Raw genomic sequence first — 22,043 nt, forward strand, 5'->3', positions numbered from 1 at the left:
AAATCCCAATATACTACAGGATGTTGGCCCTGATTTGGACCCCACTGGCCATCTCAGAAACATTTTTGAGTTCGGAAGGAAAATCTAAATTCGACAGGTGATATCAAACTCCTTATCTCACTCTCTGGTGTTTGTGTTTGAAGAATGACTTGGCTTCACTCATGACACCACAGCTCCATGGTAACATAAAAAGTACGTCACTTCATAACATAGCTTTTCACTATAATGTAGAATGATATACATAAAGCATTATTGGTAACCTGGAGATGAAGACAGCATAAATGTCATGTCCCCGGGCTAACCTACAACATGCTGTGTGACTCTCACTTTCTCTCTCTACCAAGAAACACCGGTTGCACTTTATGACTCAAAGTTCAGAGGAACAGTTTATTGAAACTTCAAAGCTCAGCAATGCCAACAGAGTTCACTAATTAACACTGAACTTTCTTTGCAAAAACAACAACAACAACAAAACATCCAAAAAGGAAACGAATAACACATTTCAACCCTAAGCTCTAGCTGGAGAAAAATGTTCAACAGCAAAAAGGGCTTCTCATCCCTACCAAAGGCTGTTGGGTGCCCCATATTTACATGGTACTATTTACCAAATAGCAATGAACAAACTAACAGAATCCCAATCTAAACAAGTCTAAAAGAATCACCAAATATACAACACCAAAGTGTACAAACTTTCCAAAAACCCACATACAAAAACACTCTTGTGACAGAACTCGATGCTCGTTGACTGTTGTAAGGCAGAGGTGAAGCAGAGGGGCGGTTTACAGTCATAACTATCCTCATTTGCACATAAGAAAAGCAGTACAGTTTCTTCTTTTTCTTCCACACCTTGTTGTGGAGTTTATATATATAGTTTATGTATCTTGTATCTTGTATATGGCATCTGCTGTTCTGAGGGTTCCATCACTGAGGACCGCTGATGATAAGAAAGAACTGATGCATTCAGGATGTAGTTTGACTGTGATAATGATATTTATAACACAGTATGTGACCAGATGTTCTTCGTTACTTTCCACAGGCGAAATATGTTTTAACGACCAAAAACCGACCTCAATTTCTATATTAATGTCAGAATCTCTATTGAAATGTTTCTACATTTAACATAGCTTACTTTGAAGAAGTTTGAATTTATTACATATATATTTCAAAATCATGACTTTGTTTCTTTTATTTATCTATTTGGGATCAGTTTTATGTAAAAAAAAAAAAAAATGTAATTATATCTGCTGAAATGTAATAAAGTTTATTTTGAAAATACCGATAGATGTGATGTCATCAGACGGCGACAAACCAAACGCTGATGAAATTGCTAGTAACGCGTATGTCCGTCAACATATAGATCTCAGTTGTCATGTTGGTTTTACAGAAATGTTGTGCTATTTTAAGTTCGCCAGATTATTGGAGGGCGATGCCGACTGTCCGCCGGTTGTTTCGCTGTTATCGCAGTCGGCCAACGCTGTCTAGAGTCTGTGGACCAACCTCTCCGGAGCCACCGACGGCCACATCCAGGACGGGGCTTCTCTCCTCACAGTCAGACCGTAGTTTTCATACTGTGTTACCTGTTGACAGACGTGAAGCTCGCCTAAGCAGTTATGGAAGATTCTCAACGTCACCGAGTACCACAAGTGACGCTGTTGGGAAGATCCAGTCAACTCATTATCATCTCATTTACACATGCAAGGTACCAGCATCAGGACATTACTTTGGCTTTATTCAGCAGGCTTCGTGTGTGTGCGTTTTAAAGCCTGACCTGTAGTCTGTATCTTGTGCAGGTTTGCTCTACCAGGTCCACGCAGAAGATATCCAAGCAGGCTTATCACAAAGGCGTCGTGATAGTGACATGTGCAGGATGTAAGAATCATCATATCATCGCAGATAACCTCGGCTGGTTCTCTGACCTGGAAGGGAAGAGGTTGGTGGTGCCTTGGACAGAAACCAGAATATGGCACTAATTCATAACGACATCAAAACCATAAGCATTTAGCGTTTAGCTCTATGTTCACTCATACTTAGCATTTAGTGGATCTAACTATCTTCTAGCAATATTTTGGTGACATGTGATTAGAGGCTGACCAATACAGAAATGTTGATTTAAATACTCATATCAACGTTTGAGCTTAAAAAATGCATTTTTTAAATTTATCATAAATGTTTATGTTTTCCGCACACAAATCTAACAAAAAGAAACATTTTGATTACCAAGTCTTTAATTTGGTTAATGGAGAATTGTGGCTGCACTGTGCTGGACATTTCACAGTTGAAAAATAAACATGTTATTGCACTCTTGTTAATTGTTTGCTGACATTTCTGCTGATACTAATATATCTGCAACATAGCCTTATTTTTGAGTGGAAACTGGTGAAAAGTAACGGCCAACATACACTTTCTTGGGAGGTACGATATGAAATGGATCCTAACTTCTAGGATCCATTTCAATCAATCCAAATCAGGTCCAAGGAGCACAAGCTGCTTAGTACTTGAGAAACTTACTTTGATTTACTTATAGCTGTGTGTGCAGTGTATTTCTGAGTGATTAATGTGCTGCATTTCTTTACGCTTTAGAAACATTGAGGAAATCCTTGCAGCCAAAGGAGAGACTGTGAAGAGGGTTGAAGGAAGTGCTGCTTTGGAGATAGTGGTCGATGAATCCAGTAAAGAAACAAAGTCACAATGTGGTGAAGACAATGATCCAGAAAAACAATAATGCTGTCTTTCTACTGTATATGTATATTTTGTAAGATGATTATATCTAATTTCTTAATAAACATAAATCAATCGTCAATGTCTTTGTTGTCATGGATTGAGGAAGGAGCGAAATTGATTAGATAGATTGAAAATATAAATAACCTATAATATATAGATAGTAACTGACATTTTATTAAGAATATTCAATGCAGTTCAGCTTGAAAGGTCTATAGATATTAAATAATATTGTAAATATTGAATTCTCTTCCGCTCTAAACGTTCGATTGAGATAGCGTGAGTTCTCGCGAGAACTGCGTGTTGTTGTTGGAACAGATAGCGCAGCTAGCACACAGCCGAGCTATCTAAATTTCTGCAGTCTGTCTTAACTGTTGGACTGCAATGGCTGCTCTCGGAGCCCTAGACGAGGCAGAGAGGCCACGGCATCGTCCCTTCCTAATAGGGGTCAGTGGAGGAACCGCCAGTGGCAAGGTCAGTCTTTCTCCAGCCAGGGAATCTCCCGTTGACAGAATGGTTTCCGGAGCAGCTTAGCTAGCTAGCCTAGCTTGCTAGCGGCGCAAATAATTCAAGCGAACTGTCAAACGAGCTGGCACGCCCACTTGTTCAGTTAATAGTTTCTTCATATTGTTCACTAAATGGTATAAAAGTCATTATACTTCTGTTTTGCCAGTTGTCACTGCCGCCACTTCTTTGTGACCTTTTAGCGCCAAAGAGCTTCATACAGCTAACTGTAATAAATTTGTCATTTCCCTCGCAATGCCAGACCGCTAACCGATAAACGTTGAGAAGGTCAGACTGCGCATTTGAGGTTTTGCTTGTACATTTTACTTTAGGATTTTGGTTCCCCTCTGTTTCTCAGGAAATGATCGAAATCTTGCTTTTCTTTAAAAGCCTAATAAAGAATTGTGACAAGTCATGAATAAAACAGTAGTTGAATGAAAGTGAAAGTTTTCTGCCACAGTCAACAGTCTGCGCCAAAATCATGGAGCTTCTGGGACAGAACAAGGTGGACCACCGCCAGAGGAAGGTGGCCATTATAAGCCAGGACAGCTTCTACAAAGTCCTGACTCCAGAACAAAAAGCGAAAGCACTGAAGGGCCAGTACAACTTTGATCACCCAGGTAGGCCGGGGTTGCACAGTGGTCCAGCACAGCACACCTGCGTCTGAGTCTGGCTGCTCCCGTGTGTTTAAAATGATAACAAAACTAACACTTTTGCCAGCTATAATGTTCAGACAACAACAATGTTAATATGGATTTATTCTGATTTCCGTGCTGTCATGATTAAGTGAGTTTCTTCAGAGATTTTACTGCTGAGGATTTAACTTTATCACGTTACATTTGAATTAAGATTAAAAAATCATATCAGCGGCAAAAATAATGTTGGATTGTCTTGCTTTGATAGACTAACTCCAACATATTTAAGATCCTGAGATGGTGCACAGACTAACACAGTGTTTGGTGATGTTTGATAATAAGCCCATTTGGGAAATTGTGATTAATTAATGGTTTAATCGTCAAAATAATCAGCAGATTCATTCATAAAAAATGTGCCATGTCTGTTTACTATCTTTCAGAGGCTTTTGACAACGAGTTAATGTATCAAACCTTGAAGGACATTGTGGAGGGACGGGTAGTTGAAGTGCCAACCTATGACTTTGTCACTCATTCCAGGTAGAAAGAAGCATTTCGTGTCTCTCTCCAGCTTTCCACAGACTAAATAATTCTCATCACAGATGCCTCTGTATGAAAATGAATGTGTATATACGCAGGTTGGAAGACAGGATCACAGTTTACCCAGCAGATGTGGTCCTCTTTGAGGGGATCCTGGTCTTCTACCCGCAGAAAGTGCGGGACATGTTCCACATGAAGCTCTTCGTGGACACAGATTCAGACGTGAGGCTGTCGCGCAGAGGTATGGATGTCTTCCCTCACTCACAGTATTCCAGATGTTGCCACCACAGCATGTTAACAGTTTGGCTCGACTGTACCTCGTAGTTCTGCGAGACATGAGCAGAGGGAGAGACCTGGAGCAGATCCTCACTCAGTACACAACATTTGTCAAACCTGCTTTTGAAGAGTTCTGTTTGCCTGTAAGTATCATCGACTGTGTGCCTATTTTCCAACGTCTTACTCTGTCTGAAACTCACTATTTGACCGTTGTTTCTCTCTCAGACAAAGAAGTATGTAGATGTCATCATTCCACGGGGAGTTGACAATATGGGTAAGCGTTTCTTCTATCAAAGACGCTTTTCGGCAAATTCCGCAAGCATGAATGTTTTACGAAATGTCTGTCTTTTACCAGTGGCCATCAACCTCATCGTACAGCACATCCAAGACATACTCAACGGTGACATCTGCAAATGGCAGCGCAGCCCCATTAACGGTCGGACCTTAAAACGGGCCATTTCCGAGCAGAATGACCTGCAGAACGGAGTCGCTAATCCTTCGGGAAAGAGGGTCCTGCTGGAGCCCAGTTGTCGACCTCACTGAGACTGTACTGGTGGACAGATGGGTCCAGACTGTATGATATGAGCCGAGTTTGGATTATTACTACTGATTTGTGCTGGAGGGGTCAGCAATGCCAATCTCACCCTCTGCAGCAAAAAAAAAAAACAAAAAAAATCACCGACAATCCCACAGTGCAAACATTCAATGCTGCAACCTCATCTTTTCACAGTAAATACTGGCGCTTAAGCAGTACAAACAGTACAAATAGATTAGGCTTTTCACATGTGACAGTCTTCCATAACACGGTTTAATTTTTCAGTCCTGACTGTAGATATATGACCTGTTACTGAAGGATAGTACAGCTGAGTGTAAGAGGAGTTATTTAAAAGGTTAATTTCAGTCTTTTGCACTTTGTCCTTGTATTTATGCCTGCTTCTTTGCTGCTTTTATTGGGATTATTATATTTATAGTAATACTCAACTGTTGTCTTGTTGCTTTCCCTGTTGGTTTTAACTTATTTAACTCAAATTCGGCCAGATGGCTCTGTGGTTTAGCACTCCTAAGTTGATACTGAATGCTTCCCGTTTCAGTATTTACAGCTGAATACATGCCTTAATTTTTTTTAAGTTAATTTTCCACTTACCATTCTGTACAACAATAAATGGAAATTCTATTCTAAAATTTTAAAGCATTATTTGAATTTTTTGACAGCGAACATGACGTGTCGGACCAACGCGGTTTATAGAAACAGAGCTGTTTGTTTTTATTGGAGTTTGATAGCACAGTGTGATGTGTTGGGTTTGACCATTATTCCAAAAAGGAATCAAAATGATTTACTACAGCACATTTTGGAATGACAAACACACGAGTCACTGAGGACTTCAGTCGCACGCAAACACTCTTTCACACACTGACGTGAGTGGGATGTGATTGTGACTGCCTGATGGCTCTCTACACCTGAACACGGCACACGATGATTCAGTATGACATACATAGATCACAGCATCTTTAGTAATTTATCTTTTTGTGTTTTTGCTTTGCTTTTTTTTAGTGCACATATGTATGGCACTTTGGGAGAAGCTAAGCTCTTCTCATAAGCATAAACATCCTTTTTAAGAACAAAAGGAGCACTGTATATAATACATTTCATAACCATACATGATTCTTACACAAAATGTTTCAAAACAAACTCAGTCTATTTAACGGTCATCCTCCCTTCGAGTTCAAATCCCCTCACGTCCCACAGCAGGTTCTCGAGTCAGCGGCCTGCGTGTTGACGTCACAGTTCAGGGCAGGCGGTTCTGCTATTCGAGAGGAGCTCGTGAGTCAAGGAGAGGTTCTCAGAAGATGACCAACAAATGGCACATACATAAAGGAAGAGGAAGGAGCATCTCGGAGAGTAATGGACCATTCAGCTAAATCTCACGCACACAGCAACAGCTCCACTCTAAGACAGAGAGCCCAGGGAGCAGACTTCGGTTATTTCCTCAGTGCGTCCCTGTCAGCTCAGTGCGACTCCTCGCTCCTCCTTGGCACCAGGCTTCCTCTCTGTCTTATCATAGTCACTGAATCTCTCCCCTCACCTAATTGCCAGAGCTGCAGTAATCCCAATTATAATCTCCCAGAGCAGCACAGCTCTTTGTAAACCTCACGCTTCAGTTGTCTGTAGTTTGTTCTGCATTCCCCACAATGAGTCTCCCATTGGCTCCGCGTAGCTTCCATTCGTCTCTCTCTCTCAGTCTGTAGTAAAGTGGAGTTAGTGTCATGAAGCACAGTTGGAGGTCAGTCTTGGAAAAGCCCACGTGGGCCCTAGGTCTTCTCATCGCGGTCCGTCTTGCGCCTGGCGATGTTCCTGGGCTTGATCTTCAGCGACAGCTCCCACAGGGCCTCCTCTGCCAGGTGGTCGCTGAAGTCGTTGAAGAAAGAGACGATGTCTTCGTTGCGCTTCAGCTCATAATGCCTGTGATGGGAGAGAAGAGATGGAGGTTTAATTAATGCAGTTAATCATTAGCGCAAAAAACAAACAAAAAGCCCGTGAGGAGATGGCAGCAGTGGTTCATATTATTAAGATGTAATGAAAAACAAAGTAGGCACACATTGTGTTTCCTGCCAGCAGCAAACAACATGACATGGCATTTATCACTGTGATTGATGCTCACACAGCTCGAGATCAGGTGCACCTTTTCATCATACAGTGGACTTACACTTGCTGAAAGCGTCGCATGCTGTCCAGGATGTTGAACTGCTGCCAGCGTTTGGAGAAGTTGACCTTCCCATCGATGAGGTCGGGGTTCCCCAGGTGGACGAAGGTCAAGTCCTGGAGGATCAGACCCCTGGCAGGAGGAGGAGTCATGTAAAGTTGTGGTTCCCAGCTCAAAAAATAATTTTATTTTTTTTTTCTTTTTGCATGTGTAAACATCCATTCACTTACAAATACGGGATGCATGGAGGCTCCACTTCAGCCAGAGCTGCTCTGTATGCTCTGAAGGAGGAGGAGCTGTCAATCAGTGTGCAATATTCCTCCAAACCCTGAGAGAAAAATCAGCAGGAAATGTGATATGAGACACAAGGGACAAATATGACATTTCTCTAAAGAAAAGAGTAGATGATAGATTCAGAGATGACTACAACATCCTCACGATCACCTCACCTCTGAGGTCTGTTTCTGCCACTCCAACCTCCTGATGGGAGCAGAGTCCAGGGCGGACAGTATTGCCAGATAGGAGTTGAAATTATTCAGCTTTCTTAAGTGCTGTAATAAGAAATTTGTATAATTGTTTTGGTGTTAAATAACAAGGAAATGACTTGACAGTTAGGATATGTAAGGTTCTGACTAACCTTCATTATCTTGATGAACTTGAGAAGCAGCTTCTCTCTGTCTTGGGCTTTCTCCTGCTGGATTATCAGAGAGCGGACCCTGTGGGATAAGCAGAGATAAACAGTGTGGTGTCAACATTTACGAGGGCACGTTGGTGTACAGGGGCAAACCAGGGTCGCTTTTTGCTCGTACCAATAGCTCATGTTGTTAAAGTGCTCTGTGAACTGAGTTAGGTTTGGACTCTTCTCCTCATTCTGCTCCTTGGCCCAAAGCAGCACCTCAGGAATCTGAAAGGAAAACAGGAAAAGGAAATGTTGGGATTGACTGAATGCTGGAGTTCAGTGGCAAAACGTCATGTCAACAAATACCAGGAGGATTAACCCAAAGAACGCGCTGTACCTCTATTTTATAGAAGAGCTCAGCATCGAGAAGAGTGAGCTGATCGGCGATCTCATGACTGCGGAAGTCATGGAGAGTTCCAGGCCTGTTAAGAGACAAAACTTTTAGATAATGTCTTTGAGGTAACTAAAGGTTAGGATGAAAGAATATTTTGAAAAACTGGCTGTATTTATTGTCATTTATGTTTTTCTCTGTAAGCACTAGGAGTAAATCCTTCATTTTGTAAAAAGTATTTTAAATATGGATGGTTCTTTGAAGGCACATGACAGGTCCAGGGTACATAAAGAAACTGGAAAGGACCTCAGACACCAACCCGATGAGGGCTGATAGCCGAGCACGTGGAGAAGACTTGTGCTTGTGTTTCTTTCAACCTTATCAAACAAAACGCTGTCTGTTATACTCAGAGCTACTGACCAGTGGAGTGTCTCAAGAGTAGTTGTACGGCACACAGCCTATCAACACCTGACCCCCGACCTCCACAGTACCTTGCAGAGACCCCTCGGGCGGCGAGCGGCTTGAGGGAGTTAGTGTAACGCAGCAGCTTCTTCTGCTCCACCTTGTCCAGGATGTTCTTGCGGAGCACACGAGCGAGGCTGAGCTCGCCGTTGCACACCAGCGTGAACACCAGGTCCATCAGCTGTTTCAAGATGTCCTCCGTCAGCTCCACCAAGCTGGAGGACAGAGGAAGAGAGAAGAAGGAAGTGGGGTCAAAAGAGGGAAGAAAGTAATTCTCTGCATGCTCTTGAGGAAACAGGGACATGTTTTCTGGTTACAGCTGTCACAGGGATAATTAAATAAAGCTCTCAGGATGATTGAGATCAAATAAACAAATACACAAGTCTGCAATTCATTGTCAGTGAGGTAAAATGACTGCAGAATTATTTATTGTCATATCCCAGCATCAAATCAATCATTCATGAGTTTGCACGATGCTGTTTATCCATGTTCCGAAACTCACACATGCTTTTGTTCGTGAGTTGACTTTCCTGTCTACATAGTCCACATCTGCTTGGAAACATGACCCACACGAAAAGGTCTCCCCGGGACAAAAACACAGAGTCCAACTCACCACAGCTCATCCACCACCCGAACCAGCACGAAGAACGTGTTCTTGCTGACTCGCTTCTTGAAGATGTCCGGACTGTGGCAGAAACTAGTGTATGTGCTTTGTGGTCAAGGACAATGAAAACGTGTGTATTACAGTTAACAAGCTCTTGCACATTTGTGACACTTCAACAAGTGATGAGACGAGATGTGTGAGGTTTTCCTCCATTCATTCTCGGATGGGAGAGTTCATGATACAAAAGGCTTCAGTATTCAGCAGCAGACGAGGTCTCCATCTATGAATGCTTGTAAAATGAAAGAGCTTAATAAGAGCAAACAAGATAAAAACATCTTTCCTTAGCAAATAAGGATTAAAAAAATATCACCAGGCAAGAAATAAATAGATTTCTGCCAACAAAACAGCAATTAAACTGAGAGTGACAGGTTGACTGGTTTGAAAGGATATCTGTAGTGCAGCTTCTTAATGAGGTCCTCAGGGGTTATAAAAGTCCTATACGTTGTCAGAAAGGCTTCACAGTACAAAACAAGATCTGTCAGGCGAAAAGGGAGGAAAAAATGAGCATATCTTAGTTGAAGTTCAGCCAAAGATCCCAATTAAGTAACTAAAGCTGGAAGCGCATCATCAGACGTGAAGGCTACAAACTCCGACCAACACATCGCAAATAATTGAACCACAGGGAGACTGAGACCAACTCAAATGCCCGTCACATGAGGAGGATAGAAAAGTAACACATCAGTTGATCTTAAGGATCACAATCTACAAATAAAAAAATAAATCTGTCTCTGAATATAAAATGACTGCAGGTATGGCAAGCTAGCAAAACAAAGCTGTTCCAGTGACCCTGAAGCCCAGTAACACACTGTGACACAACCAGACAGGCTGAGGCTGAGTCTTTTCGTCCTCTGTACTGTACCTTTGCGGTCTGTTTCTGTAGCGTGGACTAATAGAATATCTCCTGATCCAGCACGAACGTCAGGACCATCGTCATTCTGGGGAAATTAAGGAAAGCAGGAATCATGAGAACATGAAAAACCACAGGCAGAAAGAAGGAGACAGGTGGACTGAGACTGAAAGCAAGAGAGGAAGAGGGTGGTTAGAGCTGGAGTGATGCAGTCTAGCCCAAAATGTAGCTTTCACCTTCTCCTCCTGTGCCTGTTTTCTTTTTTTTTTTTTTTTGCTGCTGAAAGGCCCCCACCTCTCCCTGTCCTGCACCAGCTCTTCTGATGACGAGGAAAAAGACAGAGTTGTGTATGATGAAAGCACCACCGCTGCAATACGTGTTCCCTAACAGCTCTGAATGTCATCACAGGCCGTCAATCTTTCCTCCTTCCACTTCTGACGTCCCCCTGCCTCCCTCTGTAAATCACTGCTGTCACGCTGGCCCTAACCTTGCAGAGTGGCAGGAACATTTTCACACATCTATCTATCAGACTGCACCACACAGGACAAAGGAGGAGGTGGTGGTGGTGGAGGAGAAGGAGGAGGAGGGCGGTTTCTCAATTTCAGCTCTGCAATTCCACAGGAGTAACTCCAGAGGGCAGCAGTGGCTATCGGTGGTGGATCTGATTTAACAGCCAAGTGACTCAGAGTGACCTTTAGCCTGCACTGAACTAGCAGGATAAATGTGCTTTGTATGCTGGTGCTGCACAGTTCTGTCACAGCAGATTCCTAAAAACAGTGTCACAGCGGTCTTACTTCTTGTTTTAGTGTTATCCTGCTCATGATCTCCTTGTGGTCAATGAGGGAGAGCTCGTCCACATCTTCCTCTTCGCTCCCAGCCGACTCTGTCGACTTCTGCCTCCTAAAACAAACAAACAAACACACACACACACACACACACACACACACACAACTGTCATCAGCAGCAGTGACCACAGCTGTGTCCCAAAGCCACACTGTAAACGAGAACTGACAGGATATTCGGATCAATTCATCGCCGCTTTTGGCTTCTCACACGTGAGGATCTGATGATTTTCTTTATCACACCTGTACTTTATACTAAGTGTAGTGTGTTTGGGCTGCGGAATGTCAAGTATACATGCTCCTTGTATACTTCATGCCCACTTGTATACAAATATAAGTGGGCATTTTCACTCAACTATATTAGAGAAAAACAATAGCAGATTAATTCGTAGCACTACTAAATATGAACTGTAAGCAAGGTTTAAAAATTAAGTGCGTTCACACTGGAGAAACACATTAAAACAGAGCACTATAAACATAAGTATACACATTCCATACAGTTAGCGTGTAGTATATGTAGTATAGAGGATGTTAACATCATGATCCGTACCTTTCCTTGTCCAAAGCCTCTTTGCTATTGGTGGATGGTATCTGAGGGGTGGGGTCTTGAAGTACATCGTCAGTTGTGATCGTTTCCTAATCAATGGAGGAAACAGCAATAATCAGCACCTGTACTGCAGGTTACATGGAACATGAATGGCGAATGGTTCCATGCAGCGACCGGAGGCCAACAAATGATGTGATCGTATGAACCGACATGCTACACTTCTGGTGGGGTGGATGGGGATGGATGCTTCATACAAAAGTCCGTATCACTATGTGTACAGAGGTTGTTATCCCTACTAGTATTGACTTTCATTAGGTTTGAAGGTGATGGTTAAAGTGCAACTTTTCCTCAGCGACTCGACAGAAAGACACCAAAGGGTAGAACTCGTACACACTGAAACTGCACCAAATACAAAACGACCAATAAAATCACTCATCCATACTTAGTCTTTTTTGCTCTCGCGTACAGTTAAACACACACACACCACAACCCAAACATGTCTAACACACACCCACCCACGACCACAAGTGCTGGCCCAAGGGAATAGAAACACAGCCACTCGCACATGCACACTTACGCTGTTGCACATGCACAAGTGCACAAGAGCCGTTATGGGGAATGTTATTGGAAAATTGAAAACCGGTGAACCATCGAGAATCCCCTTTGGAGCAGCCACATGTCAGGTGTTAGATTGAAACAAGGTTAAATGCTCATTACAGTTGAAGCGCAGCCAAAAAGACAGCAATCACCTCACCAGGCAGTCAGAACAACACACAGATGAACATCTTTCCCCACAGACAGTCACCAACCACAGCACCAAAGTCCTTTTGCAGGCAAACCCGAGCACGTGAAGTCACGCTCAGTCAGGTTTGGCTGCTTTCACATTCCATGTCAGCGCCATCAGTTCAAGAGATGAATCAATAAGGGCCACTCAGTGCAACAGATGAGTGGCATGAGTGATCTCTGCCAGTCAAACAGAAGTCCTCGCTTCAAATCACTCGCCGCATTCCAATCGGATTCACATCCTGAAGTGATGGGACATGTCAATGGAATTGACCTTTCACCCAAGGCAGTCAGCTACTTACTCTGCGGGAGAGAGGCAGTTCCCCATTGGCCTGGCTGGATGAGTACAAGTTGACATACTCTCCCTCCCCGCCCTCGTCATTCGCGCTCTCGCTCTACGGGAAGAGAGGAGGGACACAAACCCAGGCGTAAGGGAGCGGAGAGGCGCACAGAGCGTTTGCTAACAGACCTCAAGTGTGATGTGTTTGCTAAGGAGGAGAGGTAGCAGCTAGCCGAGGTTTGGGATCGAACAGAGAGCGGTGTGTTTTCCAGCTCAGTGTCGTCATGACCACCAGGTGGCACTGGAGTGCATCATTTTGTAAAGTTAATAGTATTTACTGGCAAAAAGAACATGCAGTGCAACATGCTCTACTGGGATTGTTTAAGGCCAATAATCAGACAGCAGACAGCTTGTGGGCAGTGATAATGACAACAAGATGCCTCAAAGTGAATGAGTCACTATATTATCATCAGAGCAACAACACTGAACAGCAAACAGCCACGGGAAGGGCTCCAGGGTCGGCTTTTTTTTTTTTTTTATCTTTTGTGGAGAGCTGGTTCATGTGAGTATCCTGCGTGTGCTTCCATCTATTCTTTGTAAGCTCACCGCTGAGGTGTGGAGAGAGTCAGTGAGAGAAGACTCAGAGGGAAGACAGACAGCCACAGAGCCCATAGAGCCAGCCAGGGAACCGTTGGGCCCGCCCCCGCTGCCATCCAGAATGGTGGCATTGGTCAAGGCAACCTGGTCCAAGCTCTGTGATTGGTGGAAAGAACGAAAGCAGGAAAGAAATATAGAATAAAATAAAAAAGACAGGACTAAAAGGATCAGAGAGGTGAAGGCAGAGCAGAGCAGAGCAGAGTGAGGGAAAAAAGTGTTCGTCTCATTTGTCGACACCTCCATTAAGTCGGGACTATGAGAATGATGTGCCTGAACATGAAATGCTTGCACACGTGTGCACACACATACAGTAAATGCAAAACTGGGACCAAATCGTCTCCAGTGAGGCAATGTGGAAGATGACAAGGGAAAAACTTTTATCACATATACATACACAAATATGTATATGTGTTCAGGCAAGAGACGCCTTCACAGTGTGTGTGTGTGTGTGTGTGTGTGTGTGTGTGTGTGTGTGGGGCGAGTTGAGGAGATTCCTGTCTGCAGGGGAGGTAGTGGTAACCTGTTTTGACATGTTGCACATATCAGCCCTGTTTCAGCATACCAGCATCGAGCGGCGCATACACAGATCACAGATAATCACTGCACACACTCTGTCGACACACACACACGCACGCACGCACGCGTTCATGCACAGACATGCATGCTCAGCTCGCTCTTCCCTTATTTTCTGAGCAGCGATCTTAAAAAATATGATGGAGTTGGGACATCCTGTCTGTGCTAACAGGAGCAACACGGACAGGTAGAGATTAAAATTAACTACTTAATATTTCGTCCTCTTTCCACTCAACATATGCAGTTCTCCTTGCATGCCTTTCCCCCCCAAAATACCATGCCCCAATGAGTTGAGGAATGCAAACATTCCACACAAACAGACAAACGGGAGGTGTGTGTGCACTTGAGGGGGACAGGGGTGAGGAGGTTGCAGCATGGCGAAGGGTGAAGGAGAGAAAGCATGAAGTGCATGGACAAGAGATCGATGTTGGAGGTTGAAAAAAGATGAGGAGAAGAGAAGAAGGAAGAAGAGAAACAGGAGGAATGTGTTTTCCATCAGGTCCATCTGGTGCTGCATTCCACTGGAGATGTCCTGAGGGAGATCCACAGTGACTTAGGGTGCCCCGCACACCGTGGGGTCATCACGGGTCAACCACCCAAAACACTGACAAACCAATGTAACACACAGCCAAGTCTGCTATGAGGTCAGGCCAAGTGGAACATAGCACTGATGAACCAGGAGCTAATTCATTAACAAGAACCAGTTAGAGCAACAAAGGGCTATTTTGTTATTTACAGCTAAAAGCCTGACAGTCTCTTGTGATATTTGGATGAGATGCTGCAGACAAACACTGTGACCACCAGGCAAACTGAAAACAGGGGAAAGGGGTCAAACACGTGGAGGAATGCTTCAGTGCGACACATAAACACACAAACTTGTCTGCACAGAACCACAACACAATTACTGCACACAGTCAAAGCGCACACAACATCTAATACCTCAGCTGAAAACAAAAATGAAAAAAAAACATGACACAACAACAAATTCACACAGTCAAAACAAATGCGCACGTCTATGGGTGGATGAACAAAATCAAGGACCACACAGCAACCAAACTATTGACCCCTTGAGGGAAGGCCCCCACCATCAGAAAGCTCAGAGGGCCTGTAACACATATGGAGCACACACAGGTCAAGCTGCCCCTGGACCAGTCCAGGACCACACAGCACCCACACCAGCATGGAGAAATGGAGGTGGACGGATGGCGCTTAAGCCGTGGATGGGCAGGTGGAAACTCACCGTGGGTGTGGTCAAGGACGCCTGGCCAATCAGGTAGGAGTTAGAAACGGACATGCTCAGGCCCAGCCCAGAGCCCGCCTCCTCCATGGCCGCTACAGACGGCTGGAGGTGGCAAGAGAGAGAAGAGGAGGAGGAGGAAGAGGGGGAGGAAGAGTGGGAGGCCTGAGACAAAGAGGAAGAAGAGAAAAAGAAAAGTAAGGGAGTGAAAGTAATGTGGGGGAGGGGGAAGGCAAAGAGAGAAAACAGGGTGTTAAGGGAGGAAGAAGAAGAAAAAATAGGACAGTTGATTACGCTAAGCAAGAGTGAATTAGAGCAGATTTTAAGTTCAGCAGCAGGGTAGTAAAGGCAAAGTGGTGAAGGAGGATTCTCTGGACATAACACCAAACACGCTGTTCACTACAAAATATCTTCCTAGAAAGCCCTAATTACTCGAGGGTCATGTGACACATACAGGTTACGCACATTTATGTCTAATGTGACAGTCGAATAAACTCTTTTAATGTCCTGAGCTTTAAGGGCTTTACAGAAAGCAGGCCAACTAAATCACATTCTAAACCGGGTCAGTATTATCCATGGCAGGTTTTTTTTCCCCCATTTCCTTATCCACACAGCAGCTGAAATGACTTTTTTTTTTTCTTTTTGCAAAGCCGTGTAAAGTCGCCAAAGCGTGTAAGCCTGGAACATGGAGGCAAACAGGCTTATTCCACTGGGCCACGAGCTCATCAAGTCCAAAACATGAGGCCAGATTAGGCCTGGCGGCGGGAGCGAAGATGAGCGCAGTTTGTCTGTATGCTCAGACAAAAGAACGATAAAAATAAAAGCTGGGCACAGAGCTACAAATACACAGATGTGGTGGCAGAGAGAGGACAATGGACAAAGAGAAGAAGAAGAAGAAGAGAGACTTGGGTAGACTCTGCCAATGAAAAAATTCCCACAGAAACACTCCAAAATCTTGTGGAAAAAATTCCCAAAAGAGTTGACTGTCACGGCTGCAAAGCTGTCTGTGTGTGTAAAGTCCCTCTTAGAGCGATGGTCAGGTGTCCCAAAACTTTTGTCCATATGATATCTGTATGGCATGCATTAGGAAGGGAAAATAGGCAAGTCTGTCTACCGAGCATGCAATGTTTTGTTGTTTTGGTAGCTCCACAGAGGTGATAATTAAAGAGAGATTCCAGCATATCTCAACCTGGCCTAAATGTGCATAAATGTGGTCACTGGGACTGGGTCACTGACTCCTCTGTTGGCCAACATGACTACTCTAGGTGGCAACTTTCTGTGCTGGACTCAAAGACAAGCATTTGAAATTTCCGCAATGTCAAAATCACATTATTCGGAAAGCTTGTGCAGCTTGCTCTGATATAAATGGTTTTGTTCTCCTTTTCTCACTTGCCCTAGAGTCACAATGTTAGCCAAATTTATGGGAAATACGCCAGGGTGAAACAGACCCAATTTTTCCTTTAAAATGTTTCATAAATGTTTCATGAAAGCCCCTAAAACTTGGCTCTAAAGCAAGTATTTCTCCATAACATTAAATATTCATGACTACATAAGCAACAATCAAGGTTAAAAACATCTTTAGGGGGATTTGTTATTTCCACAGTGAAAAACTCAGGACTGTGTGAGTACGGTCTGAGCAGAATTTTGTTCAAACTGGCAAGCTGACTATCATTACATCCTGATTTGAGTGCTGCTAAACTGTGACTGGTGCACAGAAGTAGTGACATCACATTTGCATTCGCGCCAGACGCCATTAATTCAAACTCCCCTGGCCCATCACTTTGCGCCCTCCCCCTGCAATGACCTGTCCAATCGTGTCTCTTCCTGTCTCTCTCCTCACTGACTCTCCGTCAGACAGTTGTCTCAATTAACCCAGATGCCGACCCAGATGAAGATAAGTGGACTGGATCTGATGAGAGGTTGATAAAGACTGGTCTTATCTCTTGCTAACAACAAAACACCTCCGTGCACACAGACATCTGCCTTGGTTACAACCCCAGTGAGGGGGTAGAGAGGGTGAGGAGGGGGAGGGAGGAGGGAATGGAGAGGTGAGAGAGATAACAAGATAAGAGGAGGCTCGAGAGAAAATTGATGAGGATTACCACTGGAATGTACTTTAGCTCCAGAATGCAATCTGCATTCATTCCCACTCTCTGCTGGCCAGGCAGAATGAAGCACGAAGAAACGGGCACGAGCACCGACTTCTTACTGCAGAGAGCTGCGTACACTGTCCACATGTGCCAGTAACAATGTCTCACTACTACTCTCTGTCATGCGATTCTAAGTACAGTCTCAAACAGTGCAGTCAATGAACGTCAAAGATTTGGTCCAAATGAGAGGAAGATGAACTGATCTTAATGTCTTAATGTTAATCCAACTATAAATACCTGAACCCTGGTAGTTTATAAGAAACAACGTGTTCCCAAATGTTGCGGTTTCTTACCAGCTGCCTTTGTTTCGGGGGCAATGCTGGCGGCTGCAGCGGCTCCTGCACTGAGTCGGTGCTGCTGAACGAGTCGTTGAAGCCGTAGACCTCCTGGAAGCGCTTGTTGCGCTGCTCGTAGATGCTCTCGCTCTGTGGCATCTGGTAGAACACGGAGGGCTGCGGCTCGGAGTAGTCTTCCACAAACTGCATGTATTGGAGGACTGGAGGGAGGGAGGCGGTTGGGATCACAAAACATTTTATTTAGAGTGGCAGCTGTCTGTTAAAATAGTCTACATTCCCCATAACGACACTCAAAAGCATCATTCAGTAGAACATTCCTGCATGGTAAACACATCTTTCAAGCGTCATACCCACATTGTGTAATGCCTGACATGAGATCACCAAGATGATCAGTTATTTTTTCAGAACTGACAAAACTCCTTCAGAGCCACAGAACATATTATACTTCAAAATATTTTTACAGGCTGTGTAGCATCGACCGGTAAAACCTGATGCGTCTCTTCAAACTGACCTCAAGACAGCTCAGACCCCATGAAATCATACATGCATGTAGTCATGTAGTCATACATTGTGATTTCACCCAACAGGAAGGGCCGACTGTATGGAGTGACATAATACAGTAGCTCGAGAGGAAGTGATGTAGCGGGTGTGTCAGGAAATGACCAAATGTTGCCCTCTGTGCCCCTGGAGTCAGACCCATTGTAGCACATCCTGGTATTCACTTCCTGCCTCTATTCACACTGGAATATTTCCTTGACACAAGCTATGGTTCAATGAACTGATGGCCAAGTGCAGCCAATGGCCCTCTGTCCCTTCCTAAATCAACCTCATCTCTTCCTTTATACTTCGCTACATTAGACTCTTTGTCCCTTCCTTTACCTCTGTGCCCTCTACTCAATCATCTCATTTAAACGTCTTTCTTGTTCCTGGCCCTCATCGCTCCCTCCGGTTTCCTCACTTACTGTGTCTGCTTTTCTTTTCAGGCAGCGGCGGTGGGCTGGCAGGGACGTCCGCATTCTCGCCGGCTATGTACTGGGCGACGAACACACCCCCATTTGTCTGGGGCATGGGCGAGATGGGTGTGAAAAGGGGAAAAGGCGGAGTAGGGTGCCGCTCCTCTTCTGACAGGTTGTCATATTGGGAGGGGTAGCGCTCGTACAGGACCCTGGATCCTGCATCGGGGAAGGGCGATGTCTGTGTACTGCGTCGCTTCTTCTGGGGCAGGGCAGGGGGCGCGCTGATGCGGGAGGACTGTAAGGGATTGGTTTGATTGGGCTGCGGGGTCCAGTATTCTGGCGGTTGCTGTGGAGGAGGGGCGCTGAAGCGGGGATGTGAGGGATGCTGTCCGGGGACTGGAGAAGAGGACTCGCTGTGAGACTCAGGCAGGGGGCTCAGACACCCTCCTACTGGTATTGGGGGCAGGTTATCCCCAGCTGACAAGTCCTGGTGGAGGAAGTCATAATCTGGGTCGTAATTCTCTGTGTTGTCTGAAAAGGCAAAGAAAAGGTACAAATTATATTTTAATTCATTATATTCAGACTGAAACATCAACAACAATTAGGCTTCAATACTCAGTTCCATTTTAGATCTGGTTCCCTGTCAATAAAATACCCACATTTGACAGGCTTGTCCATAAATCTCTTATCAAGCCTTTTTATCTCTAATTCCGTTGTGGTTACAGTGTACGGAAACTTCTGGGTGTTGTCAGGTCAATGTGCTCTTTGCAAACTGATGTCTGTGTGTGTGGTCTGTGAGTGAAAAGAAGCATCTCTCTGTAATGCCACTCCATGACCGCAAATGGACCGTGTGTTTTCGTCGTTCAACCAGGACGGAAGCGTGATCACTCCACTGCAGAGAAACAATCAGCTGATTGTGTCGAATGCAGGACAGTCTCTCAGTTCAGCTTGAATGCATATCATATCAATATTTTGAACAAAAGATCATTGGGATTTTCTACTTAACTCCACATTGTGATCATTAAATAGGCTACCAATAAAAGCATGCAGTGTGTTTAGCTTCTGAGACAACAAAAGCTGAGTACAGATCTAAAGTGAATCTTTGATGATGGCCATTTATAACTTATAGCTTGTCTTTGTGGTCTTACCGAGCGTTTCACAGCTGGTGTTGCGAGAACACTGACCACTGTCCTGCTCCATGGATGAGAGCTGCTCATCAGACTTGCTGAGTTTCCCCATACTGCTGCATGGAGACAGACGGGGAGAGTCGCCCCCGTAGGACTGGCTCCCCCCAGAGAAACGCCTCTGAAGGAACTCCTGCTCATAGTCCTGCTGCTGCACAGACAAAGAGAGACCATTTGCACTGCTTTTTTAAACTATTAGTACATTTCTTCTGCATTAATGAAGCATAATCCCACACCTGTCTGTGGACGCTGCAGGGCAGGCTGGAGCCTCGGCTCATCGGGGCAACCACTGCGACCCGTGTAGGCGAAGGAGCTGACTGACGCTTCTTAGGGGGCAGAGCTGGTGGAGGGCTATTGACAGATAAACAGAAACAGCAGAATAAAGTAACAGGAAGTGCGGGCGTTTTTGTCCACGAGGCAAAGTCAGTACGAAAAATCAGCAAGCACGCAAAACACGGCTTCAGACAAGTATGCACACGCAAACCCATTTATGAATACATGAATACACGTTATCATCCCCCCTGTGGTCTAGTGAGACGAAAGTGAGGTCGTTTTACGTCAGCCTCTCTGAGCTATGACAATAAAGCTGCCCTGCTTGTCAATCCTCAATTCTCTCAGTGAGTTAATGCCAGGTCAGAATGGGGACGAAGAACAGAACACAAGGCACCACGATATGGACGCCAGCGTGACGGAGACACAGCATAGGTCAGTCACACACTCTCATGCACTGGGCAGCTGATTGGATGAGGGAATCTTCAGGGAATGTCCAGGATGACACAAACTTTGGGATAATGCAACCATGCAAGTCAAAAACACTTTCATCCAATCCAGAAGCTTTATGGGGGAGGGGGGGGGGGGGGTCTAAGGTGGGATGTTACAATGGAGACTGATGATCCTATGGGCTGACATACTTCTCCTTCTGAGAGGGTCTCCTTTGGCCAGCATCAGCACTCAACTGTGCTCTGTTCCCAGAATCCAAAGGGAAACCAAAGATGAGACAAATCAAGAGAGACAGAAGAAAAAGTGAGGCAGGAAGAGTCAGAACAACAAACAAACCAAAGAGCACTGTATTTAGAGCCTTTAGTGTGAAAGTCACGAAAGACTGTGGAAGTTTGAGCATTTGGATTGATGGCTGTGCAGCTGGATTGCTTGGGAAAAGGCAATTAAACTAGATCAGAAGATACTCTGTACACCAAAATGTTTTAGATTTTTTGTTTCTGAAACTGAAAATGTCTATATTAGTGAAAATGAAAGGAACATAGAATTCCCCCACTCACATCCACATCCAACAAGCCTTCTTTATTCCTCATTTGATATTTGTGAAACAACTTTCACAGAGGTCTAAAAATAAGTTACATGCAGAATGGCCACTTCTGCTTTTGTGCAAAAAGTTCATGTGTTTCTGTGGTCCATTTTATCTTCAAGCTTCATCTTTGCTTCTTTTTTGGATGAAAAAAAAAAAAGTGAAAAAGCAAACTTGAACCAACTTATCTCACGCTCCTGCATAGATCTGAGGACACTTTTAAGGCTGTAGGATATCCACGAATAAAGCTAGAACCAGTGCTTTTGCAGTACAGTTTGGCCAAAGTGTTTCCACTTTCCAAACTGTACTGCAAAAGCCCTGGTTCTAGAAATGTCAGCTGAGAAATACGCTTTATACCAACCCCTTATTAACTTTCAACTGACCAAACCAACACCTGAATTTCAGAGTTGGAGCCATTCACTGCTTTCTGGCTTTCTGTATCAAAATGATGCAGAATACTATAGTTGCTGTTGTAGCGTGTTGTCCTCACCTGAGCTCTGCCATTTTGGCTTCAGGAAGAGGGGGTTTGGGAGGGGCTACGTCCTCATCTGGTATGTCAGAGGCAGCCACTGCAGGAGTAGCTGCCGGAGCTGTCTTACTCGAGACTTCCTGTTCCCGATCTATCAAGGGCATCTCTGATGACACGCTGCTAGACAGATAAAAGCTGTCTGAGTGAATGAACTACTACGAGAGTCTGCATGTTTGTATTCTGGAGAAGACATTATGTACTCACCTGTCTGCTGTGGTAGTAGCAGGAGGTGCTGGTTTGTTGGGGGAGGTGGGTGATGGCTGCTCCTGTTTCTCTATGGTCAGCTTCACCAATTCCTGTTCGCAGAAAGACAACACAGCCAGCTTCAGTGGCACCACATGCGGATGGAGA

General features: G+C 44.5%; 3 protein-coding genes across 8 annotated transcripts in view; 2 read left to right on the plus strand and 1 right to left on the minus strand.

Annotated features, from left to right (window-relative positions):
* Positions 1–1,280: 1,280 nt before the first annotated feature.
* dnlz (DNL-type zinc finger) lies at positions 1,281–2,800 on the plus strand. Its single transcript, XM_046374632.1, has 3 exons — positions 1,281–1,699; positions 1,791–1,930; positions 2,581–2,800. Exons 1-3 carry the CDS (start codon positions 1,370–1,372, stop codon positions 2,720–2,722), a joined length of 612 nt encoding a protein of 203 aa, XP_046230588.1. The 5' UTR covers positions 1,281–1,369; the 3' UTR covers positions 2,723–2,800.
* A 194-nt stretch (positions 2,801–2,994) lies between these two features.
* uck1 (uridine-cytidine kinase 1) lies at positions 2,995–5,852 on the plus strand. The gene is made up of 7 exons (XM_046374631.1): positions 2,995–3,192; positions 3,683–3,842; positions 4,298–4,394; positions 4,493–4,635; positions 4,719–4,813; positions 4,896–4,944; positions 5,026–5,852. Exons 1-7 carry the CDS (start codon positions 3,103–3,105, stop codon positions 5,211–5,213), a joined length of 822 nt encoding a protein of 273 aa, XP_046230587.1. The 5' UTR covers positions 2,995–3,102; the 3' UTR covers positions 5,214–5,852.
* A 57-nt stretch (positions 5,853–5,909) lies between these two features.
* The window catches only part of rapgef1b (Rap guanine nucleotide exchange factor (GEF) 1b), a 39,146-nt gene continuing 23,012 nt past the window's right edge, over positions 5,910–22,043 (minus strand). The window contains exons 5-26 of one of the 6 annotated variants that reach the window (XM_046374630.1): positions 21,897–21,988; positions 21,654–21,809; positions 20,097–20,211; positions 19,825–20,011; positions 18,683–19,207; positions 17,718–17,920; positions 15,278–15,439; positions 13,414–13,560; positions 12,830–12,922; positions 11,748–11,833; positions 11,150–11,255; positions 10,368–10,443; positions 9,899–9,983; positions 9,458–9,550; positions 8,874–9,059; positions 8,389–8,473; positions 8,182–8,276; positions 8,010–8,088; positions 7,822–7,923; positions 7,603–7,700; positions 7,376–7,504; positions 5,910–7,131 (exon numbers count right to left, since the gene is read on the minus strand). In XM_046374630.1, the coding sequence (XP_046230586.1) occupies positions 6,981–7,131; positions 7,376–7,504; positions 7,603–7,700; positions 7,822–7,923; positions 8,010–8,088; positions 8,182–8,276; positions 8,389–8,473; positions 8,874–9,059; positions 9,458–9,550; positions 9,899–9,983; positions 10,368–10,443; positions 11,150–11,255; positions 11,748–11,833; positions 12,830–12,922; positions 13,414–13,560; positions 15,278–15,439; positions 17,718–17,920; positions 18,683–19,207; positions 19,825–20,011; positions 20,097–20,211; positions 21,654–21,809; positions 21,897–21,988 (3,051 nt within the window). In that variant the 3' untranslated portion in view covers positions 5,910–6,980. Of the gene's footprint in view, positions 7,132–7,375; positions 7,505–7,602; positions 7,701–7,821; positions 7,924–8,009; positions 8,089–8,181; positions 8,277–8,388; positions 8,474–8,873; positions 9,060–9,457; positions 9,551–9,898; positions 9,984–10,367; positions 10,444–11,149; positions 11,256–11,747; positions 11,834–12,829; positions 12,923–13,413; positions 13,561–15,277; positions 15,440–17,717; positions 17,921–18,682; positions 19,208–19,824; positions 20,012–20,096; positions 20,212–21,653; positions 21,813–21,896; positions 21,989–22,043 lie in introns of all 6 variants that reach the window. The other 5 variants (XM_046374628.1, XM_046374626.1, XM_046374627.1 and 2 more) reach the window with 5 other exon arrangements.

The sequence above is a fragment of the Scatophagus argus genome, chromosome 20 (genome assembly GCF_020382885.2).
Source record: "Scatophagus argus isolate fScaArg1 chromosome 20, fScaArg1.pri, whole genome shotgun sequence".
NCBI classification, from domain to species: Eukaryota; Metazoa; Chordata; class Actinopteri; family Scatophagidae; genus Scatophagus; species Scatophagus argus.

Coding starts and splice junctions, on each gene's coding strand:
- dnlz (XM_046374632.1), top strand. CDS start 1,370: ATGTTGGTTTTACAGAAATGTTGTGCTATTTTAAGTTCGCCAGATTAT. Junction 1,700..1,790: donor ATCTCATTTACACATGCAAG/GTACCAGCATCA, acceptor TATCTTGTGCAG/GTTTGCTCTACCAGGTCCAC. Junction 1,931..2,580: donor TCTGACCTGGAAGGGAAGAG/GTTGGTGGTGCC, acceptor TTTACGCTTTAG/AAACATTGAGGAAATCCTTG.
- uck1 (XM_046374631.1), top strand. CDS start 3,103: ATGGCTGCTCTCGGAGCCCTAGACGAGGCAGAGAGGCCACGGCATCGT. Junction 3,193..3,682: donor GAGGAACCGCCAGTGGCAAG/GTCAGTCTTTCT, acceptor TTTCTGCCACAG/TCAACAGTCTGCGCCAAAAT. Junction 4,814..4,895: donor TTGAAGAGTTCTGTTTGCCT/GTAAGTATCATC, acceptor TTTCTCTCTCAG/ACAAAGAAGTATGTAGATGT.